The 14,141-nt window shown below is 37.8% G+C and overlaps 1 protein-coding gene across 1 annotated transcript in view; it reads left to right on the top strand.

Moving 5' to 3' along the window:
* LOC139454013 (deoxynucleoside triphosphate triphosphohydrolase SAMHD1-like) overlaps positions 1–4,951 on the top strand; it is a 32,126-nt gene extending 27,175 nt beyond the window's left edge. The window contains exon 16 of the mRNA XM_071235487.1: positions 135–4,951. Coding sequence (XP_071091588.1) covers positions 135–281 — 147 coding nt within the window. The 3' untranslated portion in view covers positions 282–4,951. The remainder of the gene's footprint in view (positions 1–134) is intronic.
* The last annotated feature ends 9,190 nt before the right edge of the window (positions 4,952–14,141 follow it).

Genomic DNA, 14,141 nt, shown 5'->3' with positions numbered 1-14,141 from the left:
TTGGTGCAAAGTGGAAAATGCCTACAACACATCTAATTAATTAATATTAATGATAAGACCTAAAAGTCATAGTGATATAAATGAAATACTGTCCACTGTGCAGTCCACAGCCAGCTCTCTCTTGTTTGTTGCAGCATTTTGGATGGGAGTTGACTCCAGTTGTGAAGCGTGGTGCCTCCCAGGAGGCTGTCTCCACCCCTCCAGACAGTCGCCACCCAGATGGAGGGAGACAGGAAACACCTCATAGTGCTGGCAAATTCAAGCAGAAATTGTCATTCTAGGGTGCTCAGTGTCCTAAGTTTCAGAAATAGTTCTCAACATAAGTGTTATGTTCTACTTTAGTATAGCATTGTTCATAATACCAGGCATGGAATAGATTATTTTTAAAAATAAAATCATGGCCATAGGTCCTTCACTAAATTTTACCTAAGAACACAAATACTGTCAAATTATGGAATTTGCACTTTAAACTTTAACCACAAGCAGTGAATAGTCAAAGGCCTAGTGTGCTTAGCGAATGATCCAAGTCTTGAAAAAGAAGCCTGATCAAAGAGGACATATCTTGAGTAATAGTCCAATATTTCATTGGCATCTAAACCACAGCATAATATTTATGATTAAAAATATACAATATTTTTTTTCATCTTAATTTTCTCAGTCAATTTTCCACACCTGACCCTCCCTAGGGATGAAGAAAACTATTGATCTCTAAAGACATTTCAACAATTGTAGGATAATCCTTTCCTATTTTACTCCTCAGTCTATGATCGGTGGACCAGGTTATCTGAAAGATGATCAGATGGTCTCAATGGCTGTTAAATCTGGATTAGTGACTACGATGATAACAAAATGCATGTGACCTGACTATTAATGTAGTGGTCCGTCACATTGCAGGGTGGGGTTACATTGTTGCGAAGTTTAATATGGATTAAGCATGTCTGATGGTCTGTTTGAAGAGTATATAATATTTTATGAGTTGGTATTTTTAAATCTAAAATGAAAAGGTTTGGCCACTGCATGTGAATTAGTGTCATAAAATAAGCTGGAAATGGCGACCAGCTGTTTACACATTTTCTCCCCGATCTATTGGTGATTTATTTTAAAAAACACTTCATGTCATGGCCAATATCATAACTGAAAAGAAAATTGATAGAATGACTTTGAATCTCTAACGTCTAATGTTCGTTTCAAGGCGAGTTCACAGTGAGTTGATGTGATTTGCCGATCAGAAATTAATGCAAAGAAATTGAATGAAATCTTGGAGAAAAATAATATATTTGAATATATAGACACACAATGAATGCCTGTATGGCCAGGTAGTGTAATAGTAGGAGTAACGTACGTAAATAAATGTGAAATAGAGTCAAAGTTCATTATGGCGTGTATATGCCCTTACTGGTAGTCCAACGGTTGTCAAATATTGTATTCCAGTATTTTACTCATCAAGGAATACATTCATGTAGGGAGGCCCTTTCCCAGGTTGATTGTACACAACTGCTTATAATATTTTATGAGTTGGTATTTTTAAATCTAAAATGAAAAGGTTTGGCCACTGCATTCCATTGCACCACGCACAGTTTGTTAACTGCTTCGCCAAATTCAAACTTTACTTCAGGAGCATATTATTTCCTCACCTTTATAAGGCTTGTATAAACCTATCATTTATAATGGATTTAACTGTTTTAACCACATAAAGATGAAACGTTTTTCTCTTAGAGCCCATTATAATGTCTACTTGTTGGTGCACAAATGTAGATGCACAATTAGATTGTCCCTCAGTTTCTAATGTGCAGAGACATCCACAGATAGCACTATACAGCAATGATACAGTCCTTTAACATCATGCAACAGAATAACAATACAGTGACGTCATTGTTTAATGAACATTGCAGCGTTGCTTCCATTAACTTTCGCAATATGGGTTTAATTCACTTTTTGTTTAATATATAAAGCCAAGATCTGACTTTAGATTCCTAGCAGAACTGCTTCATGTAGATGATACATGTAGTATGAAATAATTTTGTCTCTAAAGCAGTCCCATTCTTCACAGTTTGAGTTCTGCAGTAAAATTCATACCAGCAGACATCATTAAGGCACGGTCATTTAAAAAATATTGATTTTTTTTACTTATCCCTTGTGTGGTGCTTATTTGAAGTGTTGTGGTGCTTAGACAATGATAAAGAATATGTGTCCATCTTATATATTCTTTTACCTCTTGGACAAGAACATATTCTAAAGATATATTTTATTAGAAATACTCCACATGTTTGCACGCACAGGGCTTTCAGAGTGCTTGACGATGTACTTTCCTGTATTTGCGAATGTTTACAGCATTGAATATAAGCTCATGGCCATGTAGTCCCAGCTTACTGCCTTCCACTGTCTCCTGTAGGTTGGACTGTTCTCCACACCCATGTGTTTTACATGTGCTTGTTATTGTATACAGTGGTTTCATCCACTCTTTTAAGCCATCCTGTTACTGTTGCTATTTATTACTTCTGTTGTTGCAAGGGTTAAGTTATTAGTGGACACACCTTTGTGTTGGTTAATCTTGGTTTGGAGACAGTTATATGTGATACTGTCTCATTGTGTTTGTTGTTCTTGTGACTGTATTCCACCCTGGCTCTGATTGAGGTGAGGGCACGGGTGGCCCAGTAACCTAAGGCACTGCAGATTACTGTGGAGAGTTGCACCCCATAGTCATACCAGGAACTGCTGATTGGGGAGTTGCCTTGATTATGTTTCTAGGTTTGTCAGCACCATACCCATGTTAATGGCTTTCACTAAAGAGGTTAAACTATTACCCAAATTGAAAAGGCTCTCAACACCGTATTGAGCTAGATCTGGCAGTTGTTTCCACATATACCACACTACTATGAGTGGCGTCAAAATCTGAATGAACTTGTACCATCACCCTCTGTGCCCACATAATAGTAGACCTGTGAAGATCCAGGGTAGAATAGCTCTTCAGCAACCCATGCTTGCCGTATAAGGCGACTATGCTTTTCGAAAGAGGCAATTAATGGGATTGTGTAGTCAGGCTCGCTGACTTGGTTGATGCATGTCTTTGATCCCAATTACGTGGATCGAATGATGTCAATCAGTGGATTGTCTGGTCCAGCATTGATTATTTACAGACAGCCGTCATATGACTGGAATATTGCTGAGTGCTGCATTAAACTACAAAAAACAAACCAAAAAACAGTAACTGTATCTGATATTTGTATTATCACAATCCCTGACAACTGCTTCTTATTAGCTGGCTTCTACTGCTGTTGTCACTGAGAATTCCAGTACCAGACACATCTTGGACTTCAAGTTTCTTTTTGTCGTATTTACCTGGCAGTAGACTGTGCTAATTGATGGATTGTGTACCCTCAATACAGGGGCCTTGGCTTCCTGTCACTTGATGAAATGTGTAAATCGAATATTGTTACATTACATTTTGTTTGTGTCTCCAATGTGATTTTGTGAACATTGTAAGGGTCTAGTTATTGAGTATCATTTTCATGTACATGTTTTTTTGTCATAATAGATGTTGGTTAACCAGTGTCAGTCACACCATATAAGAAAAAAGTAACGAAATATGGGATTTCATTTTTCTACACAAATTTAGTTTAATTATGAGTGACCCTGGTTCTTTTAATTTTGTAACTGATAAGATCAGCAGTGTGTTTCCAGCTTGACTGTAATGATGTGTAGACAGTGTAAACCACTACTCGCACATATCAAGAGTATTTCAGTGTCTTTGTCATGCTCATTGTCGTACAGGGTCATTGATAGGCTTCCATGACTATGGAATATACATGGTGCAAATGGCTGGTTGTATCCTCTCCGACCACTGAATGTGTCATCATGTGTTGAAGCTCATCGTCAGTAAGGTTTGTACGTTCCTCCATCATGCGAGAACACAAATGGCAGCTTTGCAGTGTAGCTTCACAGACCGATTCCAGCAAGAGGGAGACAAGTGAGTGAACAGATCAGTGGGCGATAAGATTCATCGGAAATATTTCTCATGCAGCATGTGCAATTGGCTTGTTCCCTTATTATGTTTCTAGGTTTATCAGCACCATACCTGTGCTCATGGGTTTCACCGAAGTGGTAAACATCTGAGACCTGCATGACTTCAGGCTTTCCTCACACATTAAGCTGACACGCTGTGATATAACTGGAATACTGTTAAAAGCGGCGTTAAACCCAACTCACTCACTCACTCACTCACTCACTCACTCACTCGGCTTGTAGACATCTACTCATTGCATCAATGGCAGGCATAAAGTTCATGAGTGGAGAAGGGCTCATTTGATTTGTGTGTGTACTATTTTATTACCTGTATACAAATATATATGTGTTACTATTATTATGCATAGCTGCCATACATAATGGGGGTGAATGAGGAATATAGTGTACTAATACCCGTGGAGTATTGACTTTGGATGAAGCTAGGTGTTATTGCAGTATATTGCCATACACATCAGCTTCAGTTTGATAACATATATACTTATAATGGACTTCATTCTAAGTGAAAGAGGCTAAACGGTTTAAGTACACATCCATGTTTGATGGTGGCTAAAACAAAACAAACAAGAAATGATTATTCAATGGTGATGTATTTGATATGGGTATCATAGTGTTTTAGACCTAAAGTTTGCAGTGTTAGGGCGACTGATTTCAGCCGAGGAACATATTGATAAAGTTTGTACTTTTGTTTGTCAAATCCAATTTTCATGTGTGTACTTTCTTTTGCCCGGCAGTATAACTTTGATCATATTAGTTTGGTTGATAGACCTGGAGCAGATGTTTGAATTTTTACTGATTTTACCTGGTACATATTTTGTGTTGCTTATTTTGTTTATGCTACTGTTGTATTCCATTCTTGTAACCTTATTGAGACATGCAATTTTTTAGAAATATGTTTCAGCAATATTATGAACATATTAAAGGTGTCTCCTGCATATATACATATATATATATATATATATATATATATATATATATATATATATATATATATATATATATATAATCATTAAATGCTTTTTCTCAGGACATGTGGAAATTAAGCTGCAGAGGTTATCCCAGTCATTCATGATGTACCAATGATGTGACAATTATTGCTATGTAAAATCTGACAGTAGTTCCGATCTGACCAGTATTATATTAGAGTACAGATTCTCGTACTTTTTTGGGCTGAGTCAGCTTTCGGACATGGGAGCTGTGCCAATTTACACTTGTCGGAAGGGTACACAAAGTATGTGATCTAGACTACCAGTTGTCGGACTTGCATTTGTGTGGAGGCCTCAGTGGCTGAGTGGGTTAGATCGCTGACTTTGTGTGCTGGCGATTAGGTGCCTCACTCTGGCAGTGTGGGTTTGAATCCCGGATGGGACTCAACCCACCCAAAAAATATGAGAATCTGTACTTTACAGAGAAACTGTTATCCCAAATATAACGTGTTGCATTTGACCACTTTCTAAATGGCATTGTGTGATCATATTTTATATACTACTCAAAAAAAGTTAAAGAACCCTGATTCTTTCATATTATGATAGTTAATCTGTCATGCCATGACATTGTGCCTAATGCATGTCTTAACATGCCATGACAGATCAACTATAGTACAATGAAAGAATCGGGGGTTCTTTAACTTCTTTGAGTAGTATACCGCATCAGTCTCTTTTATTGACCAGCACTTAAGCCCAAAGAATATATGTGTGTTTCACCACTGACAATCTAGAGTCCATGACCCTAAACCATTTTTCTTGAGTTGCTCAATAGCTTTTACCACCATCCCAGTATTGTCCATGGTTTATGCTACAAGTGTAAATTTGTTGAACTTCACTATTAACCATGCATTATCTTCATTTGAAAGCAACCGCTGGGGATTCCGAGTTAGAATTGGTCCCCAGTAACCTGGTTATGGTTCAGTGACTTGCTTAAAATTGCATGTCATTGCTCCATGAGGGCATGGATTGTTGCTCACAATATCAATCACTGTGGTACAGTGTTTAATGACGAACAAAAAACACATTTCTGACATATTACAAGTTACTGATTTTACAAGGGACAAAAAGCACACAAAGAAAACCTTAACCAGTGCTACCTGACCTATTTCGGAATAGGAAGCATAGTTTTTTCTTGACCTTGTTTGTGTTATGTTCAATGTGTCTGATCTCTGCAGCAGTGCCTTCTAGGTATGTTCTACTCTTGTATCCAGTGTCTGTCCTATGTCCCTTAGACCTGAGAACGTCCAGTTCATTTGTGGCAAAAATTACAGACAATGAAAATTGTTGTTTAGGCCCGCACAAAAGGCAGACAAATTTATTACAAGGTATATATAAATGCCTAACTGTTACAATTCGCCAATCCGAAATTGTATGAATAAGCCACAAAGGTGGGGGAATCGACACATACACGCAAATGACTAAGAAAAAAAAAAAAAGGAACATAACTAGAGAGATAGAGAGGAGGAGGCTTGGGAGGATGTGGTTTTTAGTTGCTAAAATGAGACAGGGCAAAACACGTCTGGAGCGGGCGGCTATCCAAGCGGAGATGCGTGTTAATCAGAAAGCTAACGTGGATGACGTCACCGTTTACGTCATATCCTTATAAGTGATGTATTGATTCCCGCCAGGAGGTGTAACCAGGAGGTGTAACCGGGCAGCGCACAAAAAATTTGCATTTATCTAGAAACAATTGACTACTTCACTTTTGATAGGGAAAATTCTGTCTTTCCGTGATGCACAAAACTGATTCTCATAATATGTCAAGTGTATATTTAAATAGAATGACATGCCTGATTCTCCCTATCAAAAGTTGAGCAGTATATGTTCAGGACCATTGTCACCAATTATTCACTATACAATTATGTGTTAGGTGTGTAGATCAGCAGGGATGACAGGGCCTATGTATAGTCTGAACTGTACTCGGTAGTTTGTGCACAGGTTGAATACTAATATAACCATGTACCACAGCTGACAGTTTTCTGTAAGCTTGCTGATTTAACAAAACACATTACACTCATGCATAACCAACAATCAAATCTGATGCATTTTCTTGTACCTGTTTTGTTTGATTATTTTGTAGTGATGTTCTTTTAGGTTTTACACAAAATAAAAATAATGTTTACATGTCATGGCGTTATGGAAGTTAGAGTATTATGTAAGTGTGATGGCTTGACATCCACTTCATATTTTTAGCGTTTTTTAAAAATAATTTTCTTGTCCATGTTTTTTAAATGTTTTTTTACACATCTATCCTGTTTCAGTTGGGTTTATGTAATTTTTATTCCTTATTTATATTTTAAAAACTTTATTTCTCAATTTCTTTGTTTTGAAATACATCAATGGTTTTTATTTAGATTAATTTTCTGAGTAAATTATACACTATTCTAAGACTGAAATTGAAAAGTACTGTTGTAAGTAGGCATAATCTTTGTATGTAAAAGCACTGAACGATTCAATTTCAGTTGGGGATTGAGGAGCTGTCTTTAGGCACTGAAATGTTCAAACTTTACATTCAGTGTGAAGTTGCATTCTATCTGTTTCATCTGTTTTATAATTAAATTTTCGTTGTGTTCATGGAAATTCCTGCATTCTGATTAGCTGAATTGGTCACGTGTTATTGCATTCATTTCCCAATGAATGTAAAAAATTAAGCCACGCCTACTGCGGCGCACTACTTTTATTACTGCAGAATGTCGCGGAATCCCAATATTACAGTCGAGGGAATTCCCTTTCTGCTCACGTGTATCGTCGTGCACAGAACATTTAGCGACTCCATGCATATTCATTTTCCAAACAACCCTTTGAAACCGAAGGCCGAAAATAGAACAGCAAACGTGCAGGCTCTCTCGCCTGTTTTTTTCCCGCTCGTCTCGGTTCAACTTTCATGTCTTCGGGTTTCATTTCTAACTAGCATTTCTCCAACTGTGTTTTACCGTAATCAGGGAAGTAATGTTTGAATCAGGCAGTAAATGACCATGTTATTTGAAACAGCCGCCTTCTGTCGGTCCACATATTTCTACTGAACATTGTTTTAATTCCACTCTCCGTTGATTGGCTACTGCCTGTGTAGGCGTGTCAAGTTATGTGCATAAATTAAACGATCACCTGATTCATGTCACGCCACTGTATATATTCCTACACCTGGATTGTTTATCAATGTCGTCATTTTTGTCTGTTTTGATATATGCAACTGTTTTGGGTTAAACTATTGTAGATAAAACATGTTTAACGTTGTCGAATTTAATTATAAGCATTGACTATATTTTTTTCGGTTTATTGAGGTATGAATCGAAAAACCGATGTGAAAACTTTTGTAAGAATCCGCTACGCGGATTCATACAGTTTGCACATCGGTTTTTCGATTCATACCTCAATGAACCGAAAAAAATACACAGTCAATCCTTAATTGAAACAATAAGTTCCAGTTGTATTAAATGGCCCTATCAATTCTGCTCAGGCAATTTAATTTCAGTTACATTTATATCAATATTCTGATACCAAGGTGATGATTAAAATATCTTTAAAATATTGCCTATTTTTAAAATGTTAATCAAATTGTTTTGATATTTCTTTTTGTGATAACTGATTTAGTAATTTACTTGACTCCCAGATTTTAATGTCAATGTGCCAATTTTGTTGATCTTAGTTTTAGCTGATGTGGTTCTCCGAAATCCAATCTTATGTGAAATCTGTTGAAGATATTGAAAGCATATATGTTGTTGATATATAGATTCTCAGCATCGTGTCTTTTGATATCAAATATATCAACACTCGTTGATAAAAGTGGGTAATAGTTAATGGCAAGTGGGTAATAGTTCATGGCAAGTGGGTAATAGTTCATAGCAAGTGGGTAATAGTTCATAACAAGTGGGTAATAGTTCATAGCAAGTGAGTAATAGTTTATGACAAGTGGGTAATAGTTCATAGCAAGTGGGTAATAGTTCATAGCAAGTGGGTAACAGTTCGTGTGTGTGTGCGCGTGTGTCCGTGTGTGTCCGTGTGTGTGTGCGCGTGTGTCCGTGTGTGTGTGTGTGTGTATGTGTACATGTATATGTTTATAGCTGAGCTAATATCATTGCCGATGTGTGTTATGATTACACACAGCTGTTGATGAAGGCCACCTGATAATTGAAGTGAATTGTAAGGGGTTAGGCGACTTATGGATCTTGTGGTTTGATTCAGTGACTTGGTTGATTGCCTGTCACATTACCCTGTGGATCGTTGTTCGACAATATTAATTACTGGAATGTTTGGTCCAGACGGCCGTCATAAAGCTAGAATATTGCTGTGTGCAGCATTAAACACAAACACACATTTACGCCCAGCCTCCAACGTGTTTAAAGGATGTCATCACGGGAGTTGATTAGTCAGCTTACTGTTGGTGAAAAGCCCAACAACAAACAAACAATATTGACATTTCTTGTCTCCACTTGAGTTTATGAGAGGATAATATGATCAGTCTATGTAGTCTATAAATTTAATGTTTGGCATGGCAAATCGTTGCTTAGTATTTATACCTCTTGTAAGACTTCAGATACGCCGGGCTTACTGATTCTTCTTATAAAAATCTTTACATATCTTGTTTCCATTTTGAAGTTTTTATTTGAATCATTTGGTGTTTTGCATCACATTTTAAGCAATAAACTATTTTAGTGTTTGCTTGTGTTGTTTCATAAGTGTTGTTCAGTAGTCTAGCTTGAAGGCCCCAACACCTGTGCACTGCCTCCGTGTAATGTGGGTTTCCGGAATTCCAAAGGAATCCGACTGGTGGATCACCTACCGAAAGGTCAGACCATTAATGACCAATATCATGCTAATCTGATTAGGCAACTGCGTGAGAATATCAAGGCTAAATGTCGTGGAACACTCACTAAAGGTGTGTTGATCGACCAGGACAATACACCTGTGCACAAGTTTGTTCTCACCATGGTCGCAATGCATGACTGGAGATTTGAACGAACTGATCATTCTCCATATTTAACAGATTTGGTACCGTCAGAGTTACAGTTCTTTTTACACTATCAGGTGGAAATCTTCAACACCAGTGGGATTCAGGTTCTCCAGAATCATTGCCAGAACCGTGTGTACCTCGGAGGGAATGGTGTTGAAAGATTATTTGCAACCAACTCCTTGAACGCAGTCCATCAAAGATTAGACTCAGAATGTTTCATCCACCAGTCGTATATCCTAAATATTTTGCTTTGAGTCTGTTGTGGAGGTGCAGAGGTTATTAAGGGTAATGTAGAAATCCCTAAAATGGGCCCTGTAAGCATAATTGTTGGCACAAAACGCCCAATTAACCCCTGCAGAGCTCGTACATCGCGGTGCCTGGTGGCTCTAGAATTACCTGCACCTCATTTTAACCTGATACTTTCTCACTTTAAATATGCCTTAATGCATAACGTTGTTTCCCCTCCTTCTTCCCCTTAACACAACAAAATACACAACTACAACATATTGGGATCTTGTTTGGTGCACTGACTGACCGCAGTTTATTCTTTAACAAGTATTCACATTATCATCAACATCGTCCGCATTAGGAACATCACCAGCATCATGACCATCAACCAACCGTAATTTACATGAATATAGATTCGATGCTTCATATTTCCAACGTATACCTATACACAGGCATCGACGCCTTATCACGTATTCTAATGGCTCGTCAGCGTATACTCATCAGAGTATATCCCAAATCCATACTCGCACAACTGGAGTGTTCGAGATTTCAACTATTGATACCGATCCATCTCACGACGTATTATCATGGCTCGCCAGCACAACTTGCAAGCAACGCATAACATCCTGATCATCACATCGACAGCCGCAGGTACTACACACATAAATAATAAAAAATATAGATTCAACCGACGTGTACTCCAATCGGCATCATACATAACTAAACATGTTTAATATAGCCAGCCCGACTGCACCGCACCTGAGAATGAAGTTTCCCGCCTTTACTTATATACCCATTACGAAACAGATTACCTCCCTTTGTTGTGCTTTCCGACGTTAGGGAAAAATAATTTCGCTCTAATTCGTCCCTCAAACGAAAGAAGTTATATATACATTAGCCTTAAATATCATTAACTCTTATATTTAAAAAACAAGTTGACTCAAAATCGTCCTTTTATATGAATTGTCACAATTTAAATCTATACAACTGCTACATTTTAATTGTTTCAGAAAATATATATCACCAGATATAGAGTATGTCGAATTGTTGCCAAATCCAAGCCACAAATTTAACCCAGATTTCTAAAATACATTATGTGGAACCTTATACTACTCGAAACACATTTAAGATCAAAGGATGAGTTTCGTCAGAAAATGTATCCTACCCAGGAACAAATATAATTGTGATAAAACTCAAGTGGGGGAAATATCTATGTATAAAAAAACTCAACTGGTCGACTGGTACCACAACTAGTGACGAAACAACACAAACTCAAAATCAGATGTCAATAAGTTAATTGCAAGGGACGAAGCACATGATGTGCTAAGTTAGGCATATTTTCACTTGCATTATGTGATGAATCGGCCAATATGTGCTCGTTACTTAAAGACTGACCTCGGACCTTTGCAAGATTGTCATTCGGAATCGGGGTAGGGCTACATTGCGTCTTCAATATGACCTTACGTACAGAAATGTGGCTTTGAGACTAAATGTTAGTGTGTCATTGGCATGTTATGGCAACGTTACCAAATGACCAATTCTGTTAAAAATCGACCCCGTTCTGGTAGACGTAGGACAACTACAAATCCCTTGACCCTTAACTTTCTTGAGAAGTATATTTTATCTTACCGTCGAATGTTTAACACTGCAACAAGACCCCATTGTAGTTAGTTACTTGAATCAAACACTCGCCAAACATACGAGTACTCCTAGAGCAAACACAATGGACAACAGTCAGAAATATAGCTTGTTCAGTCATCATTGGTTCCTACCTTGTTTACAACAGACAGGCAGAACATGATTTATACATACAAAATGTGTTTGGTATTCTAATTTTATATTTTAGTACAGACAATGCTATACCTGACTACGACTTTGACGTTTAAATGATATTTATGCACACTAAAACATACGTTGACATAACGGGACACGCCTTTGTGGTAAATTCAGGAGCCAGGAACTTGTATGAAATGTTATAAAGCTTGACTGCCTCCCAACTCTGTTCACTTCAGTTGCCCAACAGACGCTTTGGCAGAGTAACCATATAACGTATCTGGTTCAACCTGACTGGGACGGTATTCAAAGTTTGTATGAGCGTACATGTATTATCTTCTAAAGTTTTGATATTACTGTTTTACTTAACTGTTTTCTAATCTGTTAACATAGAATGTTCCTCACCTCGAGGTTTTGGCCTAAGTATCGTTGTTATATGTTGACCAAGTCTTTAATAGGCATTCAGACGTTGGAAGAACACAAAAACATGTCACGTTTTGTGGATAATAACTTATTTATTGTTTGTAAAGGCGTTTCATGGCTACGTCTTTATACTTCGTTCACCGGGTAAAGGTGAAATTCCAACGAAACATCAGTAAAAAATATAATGAAGTTATTGTCTAACTTTCTTGTCTTCATGATACAGTTTGAAATTGACTACGAACTATTACCTGCTTGTCATGAACTAATACCTGCTTGCCATGAACTAATAACTGCTTGTCATGAACTATAACCTGTTTGACTGCCTCCGTGGTCTAGTGGTAGAGCGTCCGCCCGGAAGGCGAAATGTCCGGGGTTGATCCCCGGCCGCGTCTTACCAAAAGAGGTTAAAATATGGTACTTGTTGTTACCCTGTCTGGCCCTCGGCATTAAGGGGCTAAAGCAAGGACTGGTCGGCTCTGAGTCAGTAGACTGTGTCTGAGTGGGGGTACCCACTTGCCATAAACTGTTACCCACTTGCCATGAACTATTACCCACTTGCCATAAACTATTGCTCACTTGCCATAAACTATTACCCACTTGCTATGAACTATTACCCACTTGTTATGAACTATTACCCACTTGCTATGAACTATTATCCACTTGCCATAAACAATTTCTCACTTGCCATAAACTATTACCCACGTGCTATGAACTGTTACCCACTTGCTTTGAACTATTACTCATTTGCCATAAACTATTACCCACTGGCTATGAACTATTACCCACTGGCTATGAACTATTACCCACTTGCCATGAACTATTACCCACTGGCTATGAACTATTACCCACTTTGTCATAAACTTTTACCCACTGGCTATGAACTATTACCCATTTAGTCATAAACTATTACCAACTTGCCATGATCTATTACCCACTGGCTATGAACTATTACCCACTTTGTCATAAACTATTACCCACTGGCTATGAACTATTACCCACTTTGTCATAAACTATTACCCACTGGCTATGAACTATCACCGACGTCGCCATAAACTATTACCCACTGGCTATGAACTATTACCCACTTTGTCATAAACTATTACCCACTGGCTATGAACTATTACCCACTTTGTCATAAACTATTACCCACTGGCTATGAACGATTACCCATTTAGTCATAAACTATTACCCACTGGCTATGAACTATTACCCACTTGCTTTGAACTATTACCCACTTTGTCATAAACTATTACCCACTAGCTATGAACTATTATCCACTGGCTATGAACTATTACCCACTTGCTATGAACTATTACCCACTGGCTATGAACTATTACCCACTTTGTCATAAACTATTACCCACTGGCTATGAACTATTACCCACTTTGTCATAAACTATTACCCACTGGCTATGAAATATTACCCACTTTGTCATAAACTATTACCCACTTGCTATGAACGATTACCCATTTAGTCATAAACTATTACCCACTGGCTATGAACTATTACCCACTTGCTATGAACTATTACCCACTTTGTCATAAACTATTACCCACTAGCTATGAACTATTATCCACTGGCTATGAACTATTACCCACTTGCTATGAACTATTACCCACTTGCTATGAAATATTACCCACTGGCTATGAACTATTACCCACTTTGTCATAACCTATTACCCACTGGCTATGAACTATTACCCACTGGCTATGAACTATTACCCACTTTGTCATAAACTATTACCCACTGGCTATGAACTA

This window comes from Haliotis cracherodii, unplaced genomic scaffold (assembly GCF_022045235.1).
Source record: "Haliotis cracherodii isolate W230 unplaced genomic scaffold, xgHalCrac1.p SCAF_10, whole genome shotgun sequence".
NCBI lineage: Eukaryota > Metazoa > Mollusca > Gastropoda > Lepetellida > Haliotidae > Haliotis > Haliotis cracherodii.
This window is presented reverse-complemented; position numbering and strand designations above follow the sequence as displayed.